Source organism: Rhinoderma darwinii, chromosome 2 (assembly GCF_050947455.1).
Source record: "Rhinoderma darwinii isolate aRhiDar2 chromosome 2, aRhiDar2.hap1, whole genome shotgun sequence".
NCBI lineage: Eukaryota > Metazoa > Chordata > Amphibia > Anura > Rhinodermatidae > Rhinoderma > Rhinoderma darwinii.
Genome location: NC_134688.1, coordinates 414,770,589 through 414,794,030, shown reverse-complemented (window position 1 = coordinate 414,794,030; position 23,442 = coordinate 414,770,589). Strand labels below are relative to the sequence as shown.

General features: G+C 43.0%; 1 protein-coding gene across 3 annotated transcripts in view; it reads left to right on the top strand.

The window, feature by feature from the left end:
• Positions 1-3,136: 3,136 nt before the first annotated feature.
• CLUH (CLUH binding protein of NUMT mRNA) overlaps positions 3,137-23,442 on the top strand; it is a 55,002-nt gene continuing 34,696 nt past the window's right edge. The window contains exon 1 of one of the 3 annotated variants that reach the window (XM_075854230.1): positions 3,137-3,338. In XM_075854230.1, coding sequence (XP_075710345.1) covers positions 3,260-3,338 — 79 coding nt within the window. In that variant the 5' untranslated portion in view covers positions 3,137-3,259. Of the gene's footprint in view, positions 3,339-16,648; positions 17,214-17,234; positions 17,355-23,442 lie in introns of those variants that run through there. The other 2 variants (XM_075854229.1, XM_075854231.1) reach the window with 2 other exon arrangements.

Genomic DNA, 23,442 nt, shown 5'->3' with positions numbered 1-23,442 from the left:
GTAACTTTTTATTGATGTGGTGTGGGGGGCTGCGGGCCCCCCTGGCTTTGGGGCCCGGTCGCAATTGCGACCGCTGCGACCCCTATAGCTACGCCACTGGGCATATCCATAGAAGTGAATAGGAGTTAGGTAAACAGCATAGTTCAACCCTGACCACCTCTGCACTGATTCCCCGCCTGTGGCGGCAGCCAGCAGACATCTCGCTAGGTGTGGGCGGGGACCCCCAATCTCGAGATAGGTGCAGGTCCCAGAGCTGGGACTTGTATTTATCCCACATTTATGGCATATCCTATGTCAACGAGACAGCTCGTTGATCGACGCTCATTTGCTCCTTTCACAAGGAGTTAGTATAGGGACGAGCACTCGTTACTACGATCGCTCGTCTCAATACATTTCTATTATGTCAGAGGCACGTCTCCCTGTTTACACAGGGAGATGTGCTGCTGACAACGAAAATATTTTTGGCTGCATAAATGATACAATCAGGCGATGAATGAGCGTTTGCTAGTTCATCGGCTGATCGTTGCCCTTTTTACACAGGACAATGATCGGCAACAAGCATTCTGTAAACACTCGTTTGCCTGATAATTTGGCAGTGTAAAAAGGTTTTTAGATGGGAATACCCATTTAAGCTCTAGACCATGCCCTTTTCATCTGCATGGTGAGCTGAGTTCCCCTCTCAGAATCCCCTTTATCAAAGAGAGCCAGTGGCCACTTTAAAGAGGCTCTGTCACCAGATTATAAGTGCCCTATCTCCTACATAATGTGATCGGCGCTGTAATGTAGATAACAACACTGTTTTTTATTTTGAAAGACGATAATTTTTGAGCAAGTTATGAGCAATTTTAGATTTATGCTAATTTGTTTCTTAATAGACAACTGGTCGTTGTGCAGAGGAGTTTATGACGCTGTGCTGTCACATAAAACCCACATTAACTTTACTGAAGTGTCTTGAGAGTGAATAGACATTGCCTCCAGCCAGGACGCGATATCTATTCACACTCCCGACACTTCGGTAACATTTTTGTGGGATTTTGCGAGATCACGTTGTGCTGTCATTCACAGCGTGACCTCGCAAGATCTCGCTGTGCTGTGATTAAGTCTCACACAAACTTTAGTGAAGTGTCGGGAGAGTGAATAGACATCGTGTCCTGGCTGGAGGTGATGTCTATTCACTCTCAAGACACTTCAGTAAAGTTAATGTGGGTGTATGTGACAGCACAGCGTGATCTCGTGAGATCAAGCTGCGCAGTGAATACCAATGGACAAGAATGGAGAGAAGTGTATGACGCTGATTGGTCACTGATTGGTCAGCGTCCTACACTCCTCTGTACAACGCCCACTTGGTCTAAAGTAAAAACACGCCCAGTTGGGCATTAAGAAAGTCATTAGCATAAATCTAAAATTGCTCATAACTTGCTCAAAAATGATCGTTCTTCAAAATAAAAACCACTGTTGTTATCTACATTACAGCGCCGATCAGATTATGTAGAAGATAGGGCACTTATAATCTTGTGACAGAGCCTCTTTAAAGAGGCTCTGTCACCACATTATAAGTGCCCTATCTTCTAAATCAGGAGATGGGCGCTGTAATGTAGGTGACAGCATTGCTTTTTTTTTTTTTAAAAACTATCTATTTTTACCACTTTATGAGCGATATTAGCTTTATGCTAATTACTTTCTTAATGCCCGACTGGGCGTGTTTTTACTTTAGACCAAGTGGGCGTTGTACAGAGGAGTGCATGACGCTGACTAATCAGTGACCAATCAGTGTCATACACTTCTCTCCATTCATTTACTCAGCACATAGGGATCCTGTTAGATCCTTATGTGCTGTCTTATACTGACACATTAACATTACTTAAGTGTTTAGACAGGGGATAGGCATTCCTTCCAGCCAGGACGGGATGTCTATTCACAATACCGACACTTCTGTAACGTTTCTGTGGTATTTACAGCAGAGCAAGCGTAATCTCGCTGTAACCTGTCAGTTACAGTGTGATCTCGCGAGATTACGCTTGCTCTGCTGTAAGTACCACAGAAACGTTACCGAAGTGTCGGGAGTGTGAATAGACATCCCGTCCTGGCTGGAAGGAATGTCTATTCACTGTCTAAACACTTCAGTATTGTTAATGTGTTAGTAGAAGACAGCACATATTGATCTAGCAGGATCCCTATGCGCTGACTAAATGAATGGAGAGAAGTGCATGACGCTGATTGGTCAGCGTCATACACTCCTCTGTACAACGCCCACTTGGTCTAAAGTAAAAACTTGGGCATTAAGAAAGTAATTAGCATAAATCTAAAATCGCTCATAAAGGGGTAAAAATAGATCGATTTTCTAAATAAAAAGCACTGCTGTCACCTACATTATAGCGCCAATCTCCTTATGTAGGAGATAGGACACTTATAATGTGGTGACAGAGTCTCTTTAAACTCAGATCTGTGGTTTGTAGAATTTGCAGGCATTAATAGAGGTCGACTGAATTTTTTGTATCCAAAAACGCTTTTTTTTTAAAGAAAAAAATAAGAACATTTCTAGGCCATTATCTATATAAAAAAATATCCTAAAATCTTTTTGGCGTTTTTAGTCTAGCCACATAAATGAGGCAATCACAAGTGCGTTCTAGCACTTGTAATTGTCATATTTATGTGGCAAGAATAAAAACGCCAATCAATTTTAGGACTTTTTTTTATACAATGACCTAGAAAAAAAATCACCAACAATTCTTAAATATATGTTTAATATAAGAAAAACTTGATTCAAACAATAGGTCATTGTCTGATGACACATGTGTGAGCAAACAGCATTATTGTAAATGCAGCTATGTTCTATACCACAGGCTGTAACCAGAGCAATGCAATGTATTCATAAGTTGCCCAACTTTTATATATCTATACATGGATAGATGTATAGATAGATCAAATAGTATTTGAATTTTACTGTGTATATTTTCCTTGTACAAATTATTACACATTATTTGCTCAGTTTCTCTGAATAAACCAACAGGGACCGTCATCTGCGGTGACTAGACTGAACCAGTTATACGTAACTACTCTGGAAGGGAAAAAAATAGTCCTGTCCCTTTAAGGCGTTCACTGAGTCAGCAGGCAGCTAGACTTTTGTCCTTCAGCGGCTGCCGTTGCTGGAGTCTGATCTGGAAGGTCGGGTGGCAGAGGTTACAGCTGCACCACGTGTGTGTGTATGTGTTGAGCGGCCGGCTCTGTCCTTCCAGCAGCGAGATCCAGCACAGAGGACATGGTGAGCAAGACGGAGGAGCCCGGCGTGCAGAGCCCCGCTGCCCCCGCACACTGCTCCGACAAGAGGCCCTGCTGCGGTAAGCGACTAGTATAGAGCAGTGGAGGGTATGACTTACAGGAGACACTTGTTAGAGCTGACACATAGAGGTCTGCAGGGGTAACACAGATGATCGATATCTCCATGTATCTATATTATTGTTATATGTCATACATAGTATATGACGATCAGATCGGAGTGCACCCATGCTGGGGTGGCACTGACATTGATGGAATATAGGCTTTGCCCACTGATACACGGGTAACTTGTCATTGTGGCTGTCCAATCTATAAAGATATTTTTTTTTTTTCTCTTTCTGATGGCTAATCCTGGGCTTCAAAACCATTCCTAAAATGTGAATCAGTGATCTTACCATTATATAAAAAAAAAAAATGGGAGAGAAAAGCGCCGGCGATCTTTCACGATCTGGTTATATTGACACACATTGCACTGTACATAAAGGGCAAGGTGTCCCATAACTGGTGACTTCAGTATTCTGGTGTATGATCTGTAATACCGCATTACTTTCACATGTATTTTCACCAGACAGACCCTGTAATACTGGGGGCATCAATAAGATTATAATGAGAAGATAAGGACTCTACAATCTTCTCATACTGCAAACTGGATTCTACACGCAATATGCGCCTTGTGATTGTATGGGCATGTGCGCGCCTAGCAACTTGATGCCCTGCTGTATGGACAATGTTGACTTGATGCCCTTGGGAGTGGTGCTGCTATGAGACTCTTACAATGCCCTTGTATTCCTGCTCCTGTACTATTCCCCTGCTGTTTGCTTGCGGCCTGCACTGGGCAATGACTGTGGTCACATTGTAAACAGCCGCTTGTCCGTGATCTGTAAAGTGGGCAACAATGTGGCTACTGCAGAATCACAGGCCTGAGGTTGGTATCTGCATTTTGAGAAATGACGATCGACATTTTACCAGTGACTTGTGCAGTGTGTAAACTCAAATGGTCAAAGACGCTTGTGCTGGGCATGACATGACTCCAGCCAGATCTGATCACCCTCCGCTACATTTTGGAATGGTCACCAGTGCAGAACAATTTTATTTGCCATTGTAAACATGATTCATCTTTGCCTTCCAGGCCTGCAGTTGTTGTGTGGTCCCTCCTAATGATCACACACGATTGTGGGTCCATGGGACTCTTTGTGCGATCTCCCCAGGTCTTGGAACTTGACATGTTGCTGCATTGTGGTATTTCCTCGTAGATCGTGTTATTGAAAGCTTTGTACATCTTTTGAAAGCAAATTATTATTTTTCTTCATTAAATGAGTATTTTGTGTGTTTAAGCATCCAAATCACATTATATATATATATATATTTTTTTTTTTACTTTTTAAATACAGCTTCTATGTATCCTCTGTCAAAGCCAATTCCGTCAGTACAGCTGCACTGACGGCTTGGCTGAGATCGGGTTCATAATTTAGATGTGACTGTTATTAGCTGGATCCTGCATCAGAGACATGCAGGAGCCGCTTTCAGCTGAGCTGTCAGGGCTGCTGAACTGACGGAATCGGCTGAGCTAGTACTATACCGCTTATACGCATACAGGATGCATAAAAGCTGTAAAGTTGCTTAAACACAAAGTACATTTATTTAATAAAAATAAATTGCTTACAAATGTGTATGGTGCATTACCTCTAAGTTATTACAGAAAAATATGACCGTGTTTATACAAGTTCTTTTGACACTTTTTTTCTATCCCTTATTCATTTGTAGATGGATCGCTACTATATGTTGTCAGCGTCTGGTTGTTTTATTTAGGCTCTTTTCACACCCTTTTTTGTTTACGTGGAAACCGCGTCGGAATCATTGTCAAAAACCGCCCGAAATCGCTCCCCATTGATCCTAAAGGGAGGCAGGGGCATTTTATTTTTCCCCCACGGGTGACTTTTTGCCGCTCACAGGAAAAAAAAGCGACATTTCCTTTCTTGCCGAGGTTCCATCTCTTACCTCCCATTGAAATCAATGGGAGGCAGGTAAAACCGCTTGTTTCCGAGCGTTTTCCGCTTCTTTATTTGCCTGCGGTCATTGCATTAGCTGCAAAGGCAGAAAACACCATGAAAACCATGGCAAAAAAGCTCAGGCAGATCAAAATCTGCCTCGAAATTCCCAAAGGAATTTTGAGGCAGACTTTTTCTGTGTTTAAAAAAATCTCAGTGTGAACTGGGCCTTATTTGTCTTGAAAATCGTTGATTGTTGAAGTCGGGAACATAGAGGATTGCCACAATCGCTAATATCTAATGGTCACTTCAATTACCTCCATTTTAATTTGCGCCAAATTTACGAAAAGGCGCATGTCATTAAATTTGATACATTCTGACCTCTTAAGCAGAAAATCAAATTTATGCCAGAAATGTGTCCCGTTTGGAAGTTTGAGGCAGATTTTCATCTCCCTGCACGCTGATTTTCGTGGCGTTTTTTGCCCGCGACCATTGAGCCGCGGGCATAAAACGCAGCGAAATACGCTTTCTTTGCCTCCCATTGAAGTCAATGGGAGTCAGAGGCGGAAACGCCCGAAGATAGGGCATGTGGCTTCTTTCTCCCGCGAGGCGGTTTTAGCGCTCGCGGGAGAAAACCGCCCCTGGCTCCCATTGAAATCAACGGGAGGCATTTTCGGGCCGTTTTTGACGCTTTTTTTGCACGGTTTCCGCGTAAAAAAAACTCGTCAAACTCTGTGTGAACATAGCCTTACAGAGCGTCTTTTTACGCTCCTTTTTTTTACAGCGACGCGTAAAATGACACGTCGTCGGCACAGTACATCGTAAAGCTCATTGAAAGTAATGGGCAGATGTTTGCCGACGTATTGGAGCCGTTTTTTCAGACATAAAACGAGGCGTTTTACGCCCCGAATTACGTCTGAAAATAGGTCGTTTGAACCCAGCTTTACAACCGCAAGACCCAGAGTCAACGCAGCATTTTCTATCCGTGGTTGGAAGCCAAAACCAGGAGTGGAACCTACAGATATCTTATAGTGGGAAGATTTGCACCTCTTCCATATTATGGATACACTCCTGGTTTTGTCTTACAAATACTGAAGCAAAAAAACTGTTCAAAATACTGCCATGTGAATGTGGCCTTAGGCTGGATTCACATTATCGGTTTTTGTAAGGATGATGCAGAAATTCCTGCGACTAAAAATCCGCTCTATTCATCTGAATAGGATTGTATCTGCAGTATGCACATGGATTTCGGCAAATTCTATTCAGATGAATGGGATTGATTTTCAGTCGCAGAACATTTCTGCAACAAAATCTGCCACGTGTGACTGCCCCCTCAGGCCTTAAATACACAGTGCAGATTTGCTACGGATTTTGCCAGTATTTCTTAAGCCGAAACCAGGAACGGAACAAATATATAAAGAAAGGCCTTGTAGGTCTGCATTGTGTGAACAAGGCCTTGGAGTATATTCAAACGGTGAAGTGAAATTGTGGTTTATTGCTGCGATAACAGCGAAATTGCGGGAAACCGTGGCAAAGTGCTTACATTTTGCAGTAATCTCTGCAATAAACTGTGATTTGAACACTGTGTGAAAATTACCGTCCATATTTTTCTTTACAAAACACTAGAATTCCATGTATAGGAAAACCATAAATAGCACAGGCTGAAAATAATAGGTTTGCAGTAATTAAATACAGCTTATTGTAGCAAAACACTGTCAGATAGCGGACTCTGGGCACAGACTTGGGTCGCCATAGCTGGTTGTGACAGTAATCTGTATACACTAGTGCTGGAGGTGACAGTATAGCACCATGGGAACACGCAGTACACAACTACCCCCAGCGTGTCTATGGCTTCTGCTTCCAGAGCTTTAATCAAGGTCACCTTCATCCGACCAAACCATTTTTTCAAACTTTTAGGGGGGCTGAGCAAATATACTTACAGCATTTCTAAGCGGAGGTGTCGTCAGTGATTGGATGTTTTTTTTTATATAAACGAATCGCTATGTTTTCTCTTTATATATAATCCTACTCCGTCCTAGAGCGTTGCACAACAAACGCCGGGAGTAGATAATGTAAACGAGAAAACCCCGTGAAGTTTAAGATACTTGGTTGCGCTCCGTAACCCCGGAAGTGATTGCGCGCCATGCTGGGGCTGGAAGTGGAAACAGGAACTGAGGACTAGGTTACTGATCACAGAGATATGTGCCGTAGATCAGCTAACCTTTGCGACATTCTCATAGTTTGCAGCCTGTATGATTGCATTTTACGATGAAGTACTAGTACATAAAGTAGACCAAGAGTAATCACCGCAGTCATTAAATGTAAACAAACGTGCACTTCTTTTCTTTCTAAAGACCCGGCCTGTCTGTATAAAAAGCTAAACCATGGCCATCGCATTCCCTACCTGCTCCTCCCTTCCTCTAAATCCATTGACCTCCGATTTAAAGGGACATATCAGCCAAATACATTCATGGCATATTCATAGGAAATGTAATGACTGTCTAATAGATGGAACTCCCACCACCACAATTCAAAGGTATTGTCTCAACATGACCCACTTTTAAAATGCAGTTGCCTGGCGATCAGTTGATTGCTGCAGGTCCAGTTTCTGAACCCCTGATGATCAGCTGATATTTAAGGGGGAAGGTTTGTGCATCTACTCATTCTTGCTGCAGCATAGTATTATATGGCGCTAATTATAATAATTGGACGTAGTTTTAAAAAAATGTAAACCGACAGTGGACTTGTGCAAAGTGGCAGATGATCGGTCATAATCCGCTGACAACGTCCGAAAAGATCCAACCTGACAGATCACGTGTTGTGGCATACGGTAGTCTGCCGTCGGCCATCACAAACCATTATTCGCTTATCATTTTTAAGTGATGGTTGGCCATTTTGGACAACTTTTCTATGTATGGCCAGCTTTAGAAAATGAAATAAGTCGCCTAATTGTTTGTTTTGTCAACACCTCCTTTTTTTATTTGCACTGGTTTCCAAAAATGTTGGTTTATAAATGGCATTGTGGGGCAAAAATGAATGTGGCAGGTAGTGTACACCTCCAGACAGGAAGACCTCACATGACTTTTAGGGCTAAGGGTATGTTTACACGTACACGTTCAATACGCCTGAAATTACGGAGCTGTTTTCAGGCGTATCGAAAGCACGTGCTTTTCTGTTTACAAACATCCAAACGGAGTATCATAATGATGCCGGCTGCGCGAAATTCACGCAGCCGCACATCCTATGTGATGCCACACGGAGCTGTTAAGTGCCTTTTGCGCACGCAAAATGCAGTGTTTTTTGCGTGCGCAAAACACACACGCTCGTGTGAATCCGGCCTTAGTCTTAGAAGAAATGGGTTCTGGTGACATTGACTTAGGCCCCATGCACACGACCGTAAAAAAAACTCAGTTTTTGCGGTCCGCAATTGCGGTCTGCAAAAATTGACCCATTCACTTTCATTGAACGCGGACACCTTTCCGTAGCACTACGGAAGGGTGTCCGTGCCGTGCAAATGTTCCGGGAATTATGGAACATGTCCGTTCTTTTACATTTTGCGGGCTGTGCACCCATACTTTGTATGGGAGCACGGCCCGAAAATGCGGCTGTCAGTCGGCGGCCGGCCGTGCCCGCAATCGCGGGCCGTGAATGCGGGCACGGTCGTGTGCATGGTGCCTTATGGAGCATGTCCGTTCTTGGTCCGCATTTGCGGCACGGACTCCTCCATAGAAGTCTATGGGGGAAGCCAAAATTGCAGATGGCTACGGAGGTGTGTCCGCAAATACGAATAGCCATCCGCAAATACAGAAGTGTTGCTAAGGCCTCGTTTACGCGAGCGTGTTATTCGTCCGTACGACGCGCAGGATTTTCACTCGAGTTGTACGCACTTATATTAGTCTATGGGGCAGTGCAGACAATCCGTGAATTTTGTGCAACATTAGTCAGCTGCAAAAAACTCACGACCTGTTCTATATTTGAGAGTTTTTCGCGCATCACGCACCCATTGAAGTCAATGGGTGCGTGAAAATCACGCATGCCCCACGGAAGCACTTCCTTGCGAACAGCGTGATTCGCGCAACAGCTGTGAAAAGGATGAATGAAAACAGAAAAGCACCACGTGCTTTTCTGTTTACAAACATCCAAGCGGAGTATCATGATGGCTGCGCGAAAAGCACGCAGCCGCGCATCATATTGTGATGACACACAGAACTGCTAAGTGCCTTTTGCGCGCGCAAAACGCCGCGTTTTTTGCGTGCACAAAACGCACACGCTCGTGTAAATGAGGCCTTTGTATGGGAGCACGGCCCGAAAATGCGTCTGTCAGGTGGCCGGCCGTGCCTGCAATTGCGGGCCGTGATTGTATTATGCACACGACCGTATATTTCATCCGTAATTACTGACCCTTTAATTTCTATTGGCCACGGACACCTTTCAGTATTTTTACTGATGGGTGTCCGTGCTGAAAAAATTATACAACCTGTCCTATTCTTGTCAGTAATTACGGCACAGACAATCCCATAGAAGTCTATGGGAGCATCCGTAATACGGACGGCTACAGATGTCCATCCATAAACCGTCCGTATTTACGGAAGCGTTGCTATGCAACATGTTGGTGACATCATTTGCAGCCATCCTCCCTTTTTTTTTTTTTACGGATAAAATATGGATGGCTACGGATTCATATTTACGGAAAGATGAAAATACGGTCGTGTGCATGGGGCCTACTTATACTGATTCTGATTTACAGCCGGCTTTATGGTCCTGAGCCACATTGACAATTTTACTGATAATTCTAATCACCCTTGACCGTTTAGCTCCTAGAATGCAGTGGTAGGCCCTGTTCACACTGAGTTTTTTTTGCCGCGGAAACCGTTCCAAAAAACAGCCGAAATTGACTCCCATTTATTTCAATGGGAGGTGGAGGCGTTTCTTTTACCGCGAACAAAAAAAACGCTTGTGGGAAAAAGAAGCGACATGCCCTATCTTGAGTCGTTTTCCGCCTTAAAAACCCCTTCACAACATTTATTTTATTTACCTTTCTTTTATTATCCATATTATTTTGAATCCCATTTTCACAAAATGTTAAAACTCATAGGAATTAACAATTTAATTATTATTTGAGACTAACTATTTACTTCTACCTGCGAGTAGAACTGTTCCCATATATTTTCTGATGTCTCAACTGTTTAATAAAGACATATTAAAACAGAAATCAATGAGACGTGGTTTTTTTACGCGTTTTTCTGCAAAAAACGCTCGCGATTATTCCATCCTTCTGTTGAAGAGATAGCTAAAAAAAACGTGCCAAAAAACACTTGTGGTGCAAAACGACTTAAAAAAAACTGGAGCTGATTTTTCCAGACAGAATTTTCTGCCTGCAAAAAACTGTATGTGAACAGGGCCTTACTTGTCAACACGTTCAGGATTTGATGAGGGTTTTGATGCTGATTCTGTGCCGAAATCTTCATCAAATTCTCTAACATTCCACATCCAATGCATGTGAATAAGGTTTTTGTAATCCAGTTCACATGCAGCGGAAAAAAATCAGTACAAAGTTTTGTCCACGCTGTGGCAACAAACCCAAGAATAAGGCCTCATTTACACGAACGTGATGTGCGACGCGCGTGCTTTTCACGTGGCTCGCACGGACCTATACAAGTCTATGGGGGCATGCCAACAGTCCGTGAGTTTTGCTCAGGGTGAGTGCGCTGAAAAAAACTGACGACATGTTCTAAATTTCTGTGTTTTTCGCGCATCACGCACCCATTGAAGTCAATGGGTGCGTGAAAACCACGAAGGTCGCACGGAAGCACTTCCGTGCGAACTGCGTGATTCGCGCAAGAGCTGTCAAACTCTGAATGTAAACAGAAAAGCACCACGTGCTTTTCTGTTTACAAACATCCAAACAGAGTGTCAGAATTTATAGATGAGCGAACCGAACTTCACCGGGTTCGGCCGAACTCGTTTTGACCGAACCCGGCACGCGACGTCAGGAGACCGTCACTGTCCAGGGTGCTGAAAGAGTTAAACTGGTTCAGCACCCTGGACAGTGACTTCCGATCACAATATACATGAACGTGTAAAAAAAAAAAGAAGTTCTGACTTACCGATAACTCCCGGCTTCTTCCTCCAGTCTGACCTCCCGGGATGACAATTCAGTCCAAGTGATAGCTCCAGCCAATCACAGGCCAAGCACAGTCTGCATCCAATCACAGGCTGCAGTGGTCACATGGACTGCCGCATCATCCAGGGAGGTGGAGCCGGATGTCAAGAGAGGGACGCGTCACCAAGGCAATGGCCGGGAGACCGGACTGGAGGAAGCAGGAAGTTCTTGGTAAGTATGAACGTCTTTTTTTTTTATTCACAGGTTGCTGTATATTGTGATCGGAATTCACTGTCGAGGGTGCTGAAAGAGTTACTGCCGATCAGTTAACTCTTTCAGCACCCTGGACAGTGACTGACGTCGACTAGCCTCATCTCTATGATGGCGGCTGCGTGAAAATCACGCAGCCGCGCATCATACACTGATGAGACACGGAGCTGTCAAGTGCCTTTTGCGCACGCAAAACGCTGCGTTTTTTTGCGTGCGCAAAATGCACACGCTCGTGTAAATGAGGCCTAAGTAGCATACCATTTAGGGTATGTTCACACGCAGTGACTAAAAACGTCTGAAAATACGGAGCTGTTTTCAGGCGAAAACAGCTCCTGATTTTCAGACGTTTTTGTAGCAACTCGCGTATTTTATGGCCGTTTTTGGAGCTGTTTTTCAATGGAGTCAATGAAAAACGTCCCCAAAAACGTGCCAAGAAGTGTCCTGCACTTCTTTTGACGAGCCGTCATTTTACGCGCTGTATTTTGACAGCGACGCGTAAAATTAACGCTCGTGGGAACAGAACATCATAAAACCCATTGCGAGCAATGGGCAGATGTTTGTAGGCGTAATGGAGCCATTTTTTCAGGCGAAATTCGAGGCGCAAAATGCCCGAATTACGTCTGAAAACACTGCGTGTGAACATACCCTTATTCTGGTGGATCTACAGGAAAAAGCCAGCGGATGAGCACCAGTGAATGGGTCTAATCCTCGTGCCGATCTGCAGCACATCAGCCGTACAAATTTAAGTGTCAAAATTGGATTTCTGCCGCAGATTCTCTGGTAAATATCTGTCGGATTTCCCCATATACTAAAAATAAGTTTACACACGGAAGATTTGTTGCAGGAATCTGTGACTTTCCTATAGAAATCCATCCACATGCTGCAGAAACAACCCCATTCGCATGTATGGAATAGATTTTTCAGTTGCACACATTTGAAACAAATCTGCTACGTCATGAATAGTCATGAGAGTTCATGACATATCCGTTAATAATAGTCTCTGGTGACGGATGCCACTATTAGGCCCTGTTCACACTGAGGTTTTTTTGCAGGTGGAAAAATCTGCCTCAAAATTCCTTTAGGAATTTTAAAGCAAGATTTTGACCTGCCTGCACTCTTGTTTGCCATGTTTTTGTTTTTTTTTGCGGCCAAAATGATGCAAAAACCTCTTTTACGCTTCCCATTGATGTCAATGGGAGGTCAGAGACAGAAACGCCTGAAGAAAGGGCACGACGCTTCTTCCCGCAGGAGTTTTTTTCTGCTCGTGGGAAAATAACGCTTCCGAATCAATGGGAGGTGTTTTTGGCTGGTTTTTTTTTACGCGGTTTCCGTGTCAAAAACAGCGCCAAAAAAAACCTTGTGTGAACAGGGCCTAAGACATCAGTCACAGCCTAGGTTTAACGTATATATTGGGAGCTTTACCCGGCATATTGGTTAAGCGTAGGCCAAAAACGTGATCTAAACAGGGCCTTAGAGACAAGGTCACATGTCTGCCAGCAGTGTGGTAATAATCTATTGTCTTTCCGACGTAATCCGCTTACATGATGTATCCGTGCATAGTATAATGTTCACTGGAAGACATCTTTAGGGTATATTCACGTGCGACAGATTCGTTGCCGAAATTCCTGCAACTTAAAATCTGTTCCATACATCTGAACGTGGTTGTGTCTGATGAATAGGATAGGCGCAAAAATTTCTGCAACAAATCTTCCACTTGTGAATTTACCCCAATAACCATATAACCTCTTCCTTCTATAATCTGTTACGTGTATATAACAATGAGATTATGTATTGAGGTAGATTTAGCAGTAATGCATATTTATGTATATTTAGCGGTTTAGGTTACATTAGTGTTCGCAGTGTGCTGGCGCCATTTTTTTGTGTGCTGTATATTTGCAGTCACAGGCGTTCTTGCACCTGTATACATGTTTTGCTTCATTTTGGAGGAATGCGCTGTTCAAACTTTTGTGTTCTATCGATCTATCTATCCCGACGCATGCGCAGTACTGCCGATTAAACTGGTGAAACGTCAAGGGTTTACTGCGCGTGCGTCGAGCCTGAGCCGCGCGCGTTCAGGAGAATACAGGGTCAGGTGTGAACTCTGCTTTTAGGGTATGTTCACACGGCAGCGTCCGTAACGGCTGAAATTACGGTGCTGTTTTCAGGAGAAAAGCGCACCGTAATTTCAGCCGTAATGGCATGTTGAGGCGCTATTTCGCTGCGTCCATTACGGACGTAAATTGAGCTGTTTTTCCATGGAGTCAATGGAAAACGGCTCCATTTACGTCTGAAGAAGTGACAGGCACCTCTTTGATGCGGGCGTCTTTTTTACGCCCCGCCTTTTGATAGCGGGGCGTAAAAAAAATGACCGTCTGCACAGAACATCGTAAGACCCATTCATATGAATGGGCAGATGTGTGCCGACTCTTTGGAGCCGCTATTATGGATGTAATTCGGGGCAAAAACGCCCGAATTACGTCCATAAATAGTGTGTGTGAACATACCCTTACACTGCCTGGCCCCGTCAATCAATTAAAGACGTGAGGGGGGTTTGGACTGGGGATAGAAGACAAAGTGCCCTCGTCGCTCCAAAATGCTAATTTGCATATAAGGAATAAAACTATTTTCTTTGCAAAGGAGGCACCCATGTGAAAAAGGAAATATAAACGTTAGATTGAGGTGAGCCTACACCATATTACTCTGTTGCTAGTTTGATAGGAACATTTCTGGTGACAGACTCCCTTTAATTTATAGTTCAACCTGGACAACCTTCTCTGCCTCAGATACAGGGCATTCTGTTCATGCTGTGTCAATTCCCTGACACAATGGTTTAAAAGGGACATTAGAGATCACCTAGATGTCAGAGAAGGATTACTTACATACATTAAATTCCAGGATTAAAACTTAACCACCTGAAACTCGACCTCCCCTTTGAAATGACATAATATTGCTATATAAACGGTAAACAGGTCATTGGATGATTCAGCCTTTTTTTGGCGCTGGTTTTGACAGGGAAACTGCGTCAGAATCAGCGGCAAAAACCGCCCAAATCTCCACCTCTTCCCCCCCCCCCTCCCCATTGATTTCAATGGGAAGCAGAGGCATCTTTTTTTTTTTTTCTTTTACCGAGCAGCTTTTGGACGCTCGTGGAAAAATAAAACGGCATGCTTTTTCTTTGAGCTGTTTCTGAACTCTGGGAAAAAAAAGTGTTAAGACAACCCTGGCAGTTCACAATCTTCCTCAAAATTCCTGAAGGAATTCTGAGGTGGATTTTTTTCTGCCTGCAAAAAACGATGTGAACTAGGCCAAAGGCTATGTTCACACAGAGTATTTTGGGGGAGGAATATCTGCCTCAAAGTTCCAAACGGAATTTTGAGGCAGATATTCCTCCCCCAAAATACTCCGTGTGAACAGCAATTATCGCGCCGTTTTTCGCCCGCGGCCATTGAGCGCCGCGGGCATAAAACACGCTTTCTCCTGCCTCCCATTGAAGTCAATGGGAGGTCGGAGGCGGAAGCGCCCGAAGATAGGGCATGTCTCTTCTTTTTCCCGCGAGGCAGTTTTACTGCTCGCGGGAAAAAGACGCCGACGCCTCCCATTGAAATCAATGGGAGGCGTTCTCGGGCCGTTTCTGCCGAGTTTTGCGACGCGGTTTCCGCGTCAAAAAACTCGGCAAAAGACCCCGTGTGAACATAGCCTAATTCTGCCTCTTCTGCGCTGCGGAATACCCACAGCCATATATAAACATTATGGCTGCCATATAACATCAGGCCCTATACGCCGAGCCGGAGGTTATGGAAGATGTGGTCACGTAATATTATATGGATGACCTTTACCTGTGGCAGGATTAAAAGCAACGTTATCTAAGAAAGATATGGCACTGTATCAATTTGGAATAAAGGAAATATAACATTTACTATTGGGGGAGGATCACACTTTTTTTTTTTTTTTGTTATCAAATTAGGCATTTGATTCCGGCTCTGACGAGTGGTGTCTGTATGGAAATGTTTTTCCCTAGCATCAATGCTTCTAGGGGGGAACTCCTCTCTACGTACGGCATCCATTGCCGATATGCCACAGTTTCTTTTGTGTTGGATTCGTATGTAATTCAGAAAAACACCCTCGCTCGTATTCCTCCGATTACAGTAGAATCCCCATGCACTTTAATCGGAGCCCTAAAACATAATAATGCCATGTGCTTAGTCTTTTTTTTTTATTCTGGTAAAACAAACAAAAAAGTAACTTTTTTTTTTTTTCTTAAGGGTATATTCAGACTGCGGTCAAATAGCGGTTTATTACTGCAAAATGCTGAATATACCCAAAATGTTGCTCAGTTAGGGGCTGTTCACATCTGTGTTGGAGGCTCCGCTAGGAGCTTTCGTCACAGATTCCATTTTTCTTGACGGGCAAAATAGCTTAGCATGTTGCGCTATTACATCCGGCAAAATGATGGACACCATGTCAGAGACCAGACGAAACCCGTTAAAGTCAATCGGTTCTGTCAGGCGCCTATGATATTTGTCATGCAATTGATCCCGAGCTACGGTACCAGTATTTTTGTTCTGCTCCTATGACGGAGCAGCGCAACGGAAACCCGAACGGAGATGTGAACCCGGAATTATTCAGGCAAAAAAATGCATCAGTTGATCACAAAAACATGCAGCATTTTGTAGCTGTTACTATAGAGTAAATTTGATTTGCGATTACGGGAGGACGTGTTCTGCCTGGTTTAGGCTTCTGTCTATGCCTCTATCCCAGGATTCCAGCACATCCCCCCCTGTGTTGTAGAGTTCCTGGGCCTTGCAAGATGCCCAGTATTGGCCATGAGTCAATGAACCTTTGTGGCCCATGCACCACCCTGTAGAATTACATTCAGGATCTGCAGACTTATCAGTTCTTTTTTTATTAATGGTAACATTACTACACAAGTGGCAAGTTCAGGGTGCGCAGTGCTTGTCCTTTATAACCTACATGTGAACGCTGCAAGTTTCTCGTGTTCTCATCAAGGATTATGGGGAACGGCCTTTGTTGTCAGTGCTGCGGACGCTGCCGTCACTTTATTTTTGAGAAGCTTGGCACTCAGGCGGATGGTGAAGCAGTCTTACTTTTGCAGGATTCAAAGAGGAAGACAAAAATCTGGGACTTAGCCGGCAGGGATTATGACATTTGTCAGTACGGAACTTTGTGTAAAGATGAGCTTCAAACTCCAGCACCATTGTTCTACCAAGATACCTCTGAGGTGCTTTTTGAGCAGCGTGATGGCCATGACTCTGAGGAAGACGAGGGAATCTGTGGTTGTAAAAACTTTCACCCCCCTTCCTGTCATTCAGGGCGCTCTTCAGAGTCCTCTCACACTTACAATGTCTTTCACAGTGACCTTCCAGCTGGCATAACGGATGTGCCAGGCCCCCATCCCTCCCTCCCGGCCTGTGTTGCTCCAGATTTGAACTTTGCTACACAACAGCTACAGAGTCCGGGAGGAACGGCTGACCGGCCTGTGGACTTTGCAAAGACAAATAAAGGAACGCTGCAAAATGAAAAAGATGCAAGCTCTGAGGATTTCACTTCGGATTATGGTAAAGGCATGCAGATTTCCAGTCCGTTATGGAATTAGGTCAGGGGAACTGGATACCAGTTGTCGGGGGACTACAAAAAAGGAGATTGTTTCTCATATCCACACAACCATGCTCTACAACAGGGGTCTCAAACTCGGCCAGGTAAGTGGGCCACATATAGAAAAAATTGACGGGCCGCATTTCAACAATCCAGTTTAAAGAGGCTCTGTCACCAGATTATAAGTGCCCTATCTCCTACATAATCTGATCGGCGCTGTAATGTAGATAACCGCAGTGGTTTTTATTTTGAAAAACAATAATTTTTGAGCAAGTTATGAGCAATTTTAGATTTATGCTAATCACTTTCTTAATAGACAACTGGGCGTGTTTTTACTTCTTACCAACTGGGCGTTGTTAAGAGAAGTGTATGAGGGTGACCAATCGGCATCATACACTTCTCATTGTTCCAGCCCATTGTTACAGTGTGATTGTGCAGTGAGAGAAGCTGGGCTGGAACAATGAGAAGTGTATGATGCTGATTGGTCACTGATTGGTCACTGATTGGTCAGCCTCATACACTTCTCTTAACAAAGCCCAGTTGGTAAAAAGTAAAAACACGCCCAGTTGTCTATTAAGAAAGTGATTAGCATAAATCTAAAATTGTTCATAACTTGCTCAAAAATGAATGTTTTTAAAAATAAAAACCACTGCTGTTCTCTACATAACAGTGCCGATCAGATTATGTAGGAGATAGTGCACTTATAATCTGGTGACAGAGCCTCTTTAAGTGTTGCTATATGCAGTCCGGCGGCTCAGTTGGTAGCGTTTGGCAGACACTCAAATGTCAAGATTGGGCAGCCCCTTTTAAGAAAATGCCACAGTGCCCTCTGTAGATGCTGTCACAGTGCCCTCTGTAGATGCTGTCATCACTGTCCATATATGGCACTGTGTCAGGGGCTTGCCCAGAGCTGGAGTCCCGGAGCAGAGCCGCTTCTAGCGCTCTGCCTGGGACTCCAGCTGTTCTCCTGACATCACGGTCCTGCTCTGGGAAGCCCTAGACATCGCTGTCCATATGTGGACAGCGATGTCAGGGAATTCCACAGAGTCCCGGAGCAGAGCCTATACTAGCGCTCTGCCTGGGACTCCGCTCTGGGCAAGACTCAGACATCATGTGTCCATATATGGACAGCGATGTCAGGGAATTCCACAGAGTCCCGGAGCAGAGCTTGTAAAAGCGGCTCTTTGTCCCACGGGCCACAGATGACAGCGTTAGGGGCCGCATGCGGCCCGCGTGCTTGAGACCCCTGCTCTACAATGACCCAGTGCTTGTTCACCCCCATACTCCAAATTATTATATGTAGAAGGTGTTTCCTAACCCTGTGGGTTCCCTGGACATAATGGAAGTAAATCCCATTAGACTGGATACCTGTTCCAAGGTGGGTTTTATGGCAAAATAGCATTTTCAAGACTAAATTATGTCACACTTTACCATATATGTAAGCATACTATCAAAAAAAAAAAAAATGGCCCCACAAAGAAAATGCTTTGTGTCCACAGGGGGCAAAGTTTGCGAGTCAAGTCTAGTGCGCTAGATTAAAGGGGTTGTCTGAGATTAGAAAAAGGGTCTATTTTTTTTCCTTCTGAAACCGCGCCTCTTGTTCATGGGCTTTGTCTGGTGTTGCAGCTCAGCCTCATTCAAGTGAATGGGGCTGAGCTGCAATATCAGACACCATCCATTGACAAGAGTGGTGCTGTTTTCAGTATGAAACTGTGTATATTTTTTCTAATCATTTGTTTACTACAGCTCTACCAATCAGATTGTACCAGCCATATCAGAGCATCATATAGAGCAGATATCGTGCTGTGCAGCCGTACTATAGGTGACTAAGGCCTAATGTTTTAGGAGTATGGCAACTTCACTAGGGAACCAGTATTATATAATTTTTACGCATCTTGAAGCGAACAAAAAGCCTGTAACCATGGCAACTTTATTGTGAAATAACAAAAATGAATAAAGCTCCGCGTAGGACAATATTTGACGTGTATATCAGAAATGCACGATGGAGAAAACCTGATATAAGAAACAAAGCGGAAAGTGAGAACTGTTTTGTGATCTAATTATGCGTCCTCTGGCGTCGCTTCATTTCTGTTCACTTGAAGGCTTTTTTGTTAGCTTTGCAGAAATAAGACATACTATCCTTTTTGTTTGGATCATATGACATTCCCGAGTCGCGGTTTGTTGGAGCATGACCTGTTTCTGCGCTACTCTCTGGGAATGTACATTAAGCGGCTTCCATAACCAGGAGGTAGACTCTCTATAGACTCTCTAAACCTACTGAGCCTGTTCTTCCCTCTGCCTCGGGTCGCGGACACACCCAGAGCCGAGCATTTTTTAAACTTTTGTGCAAGTGTTGAAGATAATCTGCTCCCTCATAGAGTTACCACTGCAGTGACACAGCAAACGTCTTCTAGTCTCATGTAGGGTATTAGCATGACGAGCTACCTATGTGCCCGATAATCATGGAAATCTGACTGTTTGCAGGTAATTTAGGCATTTTTTTGTTCTCTCTTTACATGATGCTATATTTTGCATGTCTGTCCATTTACTTGCAAAAAAGCTGCATTCACATGTCATTGCCTCTATGGTTTTAAGGGGATTTCTGGTGTTAATCTCTCCCAAGGATATATATATATTTGTGTGTGTGTGTGTGTGTGTATAGATCCAAAAATCAGGCAGCACTCCGCACTTGGAGTGCTGCCTGATTTTTGGATTTATTTGCATTGGGTCTTTAGGCCTTGACCCTCGCACCCACGTACGATTGAGGCTGTGCGGCTTACATTTCGTTTGGAGATATATATATATATATATATATATATATATATAATATATAATATAAAATGATATAATTTTTTTTTTCGACGAGAAAGGAAAATGACAATGTTGTCTAATGCATGGAATAGACAGTTGAGGACTGACCTACAGACACAGCTGCTCAATGGAAGTGGGATATATTATTGCCTGACAATCATTAACTGGTTGCCGACACAGGACGAGTATGCTCGTCCTGAGTGGCGAGCACTTCGCGCATTAGGACGAGCATACTCGTCCTGTGTGACAGCCGTCCCTGCGCGCGTCTGTGCGCGCGATCGAGAGCGGGGCAACGGCTGTAATATACAGCCACGGCCCCGCTCCGACAGCGGAGAGAAGAGAAACATCTTCTCTCCGCTGTTAACCCTTTGAACGCCGCGATGACAGCTGATCGCGGCGTTCAAGGAGAGGGGACTGCACATTGATCGCGTCACAGAAAATAACTGTGACGCGATCAAAGCCCATAACTCGTATGACCAGACAGCCCAGGGTCCAGTGAGGGACCCCAGGGCTGTCTGAACATATTTCCTGTTGTTAGGGCATACTGAGGTATGCCCTAACAACTGCCTGTGTACAATCAGTACACAGGCTAATGTACTGGCATATAGATCTATGCCAGTACATTACAGTTACAAAATCAAAATCAAAATGATAAATCCCTTTATGGGATTAAAAAAAAAAGTTAAATGAATGTAAAAAAAAATTAATGGTAAATAAATAAATAAAAAGTAAATAAAATACACAAACACACATTTTTTATAATCAACTTTTTAAAATATAAGTCCCAAAACATGAAATAATATAGACATATTTGGTATTGCCACGACCGTAACAACCTGTACTACAAATGTATACCATTATTTATGATGATCGGTGTATGGTGTAAAAAAAAAAATATTAAAACTGCTGCACAACTGCTTTTTTTTCTGCATTTTAATCTAATTAAAAATTTATAGAAATTAAACGATAATGTATTTGTACCAAAAAATGGTACGTACATAAAGTACAACTCCTCCCGCAAAAAACAAAGTCTCATACAACTACGTCGTACAAAAAATAAAAGCGTTATGAGCGTCGGGATGCAAAGAGGGAAATGTAAAAAAAAAATTTCTGTCCTCAAGGCTAAAATTGGCTGTGTCCTTAAGGGGTTAAATGCCTATGACCAGCTTAAAGTGAAATAAAGACGCGAGATGTTCACGCTATGAATTTGGATTCCCACCATCCGGATCATTGAATTATTAATGTTTGTCCCGTTTTAGGCTGGCGTACATAGGAACCATAGATTGGGCATGCTGTAGTTTGACAAAAATTGGAGCATAACATTGAAACTGCACCACAGTGTCTGACATGATCCAAACAGACATTTTTAAGGACCTTTTCACTAAAATATAACCAAACCTGCATCCGAAAAGCTTTTACATGTGCGCAGTCTAATGCCATGGATGAGACTGGTGCACCAAATGTTTGGGTTGTCTTGATATCTGTGTAGAATCTTATTACTTGGAAAACGCCAAAAAATGAAAACCTACAGTATCTTGTCCGCCACTTTATTATGCGTCGCTAACATTTTACCAATTTATTTTTATGAATTAACACAAAATGGTCTCTAGTAATGGTTTCTGACTACATCCATCATAACAGCAAGCAGTTTTGTATTTGTTGTCTGCTAGAATGTATGCGTTATGCAGCATGTGATTTCTTCTGCGTGCTGCCACTTTGTATGGCTGGAACAGTGATCCACATCTAGTCGTGCCAAGCTATTGGCACCAGTCCTTACTGTCTGCCAGCACGTCAGCAAATCTTACCTATGTCATTTGATTAAATAGTTACATAAGAGCAATACGCTCCACTCCTGTATAGACACTTCTCTGGTTCACCCCGATTCCCTGCTATGTTTTCAGGGTGCTTTTTATATTACAGGACCTGCTGTTTATGTGTAAACTTAAAACAGATTTTCTATCTCATAATGTAATCACGTACCTCTAGGAGACGCCATCACTTTCTGATCGCCGGGGTTCTAAATGCCGGAACCCCTGCTCACCCTCTGATGGGTCCACATCACTTCTTTAGCCCTGCGGCCCCTTCACAATTTTTCCCTGCACAGCGGCGCTCCCGGACAACTGCTGTGCAGGGAACTAGCACAGCGCAGTCCAAGTGATTATTACATGACCAGCAAGCAGAGATCTTGAAAACAGTAATTGGTTCAGAAAGCATATTGAAAAATTCTATAACTTTTCACTATACAATGGAATAACATTATTTGCTGAAACACAAATTCCCCTTCAAATTCAAGAGCAAGATGCAAATCTTTGTACCTTGAAAGGTCTTTAGTGTCATTTTATTACATTGTCTTTCTCTTTTGGGCTTTCTTATCTTTTACTCTTCCAGGAACAGAAAAGTTTATGGCTTAAAACGGATAACTTAATAATTATGGAGCGTTTTTCTTGATCTGTCATCTTTTTAATTAGTATCTGGTTTCTAAATCCCTGAATCTTTGCGTTATGAAGACGTTTATTGCTAGGCTTTGTGGGAACTTTGAGGCTAATATCAAGTTACGAAATACTGTTCAGTACGATACTTTCTATGGCCTTCAGCACTTTCCATATTTGAGGCTTATTTAATAATTCATAATTTTTGTGCCAGGACGCCCCCACTCCATGGCATATAAAAAAACATAACAATGTTAAAGGCAAAAAAGTAATTTTATTGTATTGACCATGTGTAACATAGGAGCTGCAACAACACCTTTGTTTCAGTTGTTAACCCCTTCCCTCTTTAGCCACTTTTGACCTTCCTGACCGAGCCTCATTTTTCAAATCTGACATGTGTCACTTTATGTGGTAATAACTCCGGAATGCTTTCACCTATCCAAGCGATTCTGAGATTGTTTTCTCGTGACACATTGGACTTTAAGTTACTGGCAAAATTTGCTCGATATGTTCAGTATTTAATTGTGAAAAACACCAAAATTTAGCGAAAAATTGCAAAAATTAGCATTTTTCTCAATTTAAATGTATCTGCTTGTAAGACAGGCAGTTATAACACACAAAATTGTTGCTAATTAACATCACCCATATGTCTACTTTAGATTGGCATCGTTTTTTGAACATCCTTTTATTTTTCTATGACGTTACAAGGCTTAGAACTTTAGCAGCAATTTCTCACATTTTCAAGAAAATTTCAAAAGGCTATTTTTTACAGGGGCCAGTTCAGTCGTGAAGTGGCTTTGAGGGCCTTGTGTATTAGAAACCCTCGATAAGTCACCCCATTTTAAAAACTTCACCCCTCAAAGTATTCAAAACAGCATTTAGAAAATGTCTTAACCCTTTACATATTTCACAGGAATTAAAGCAAAGTAGAGGTGAAATGTACAAATTTCAT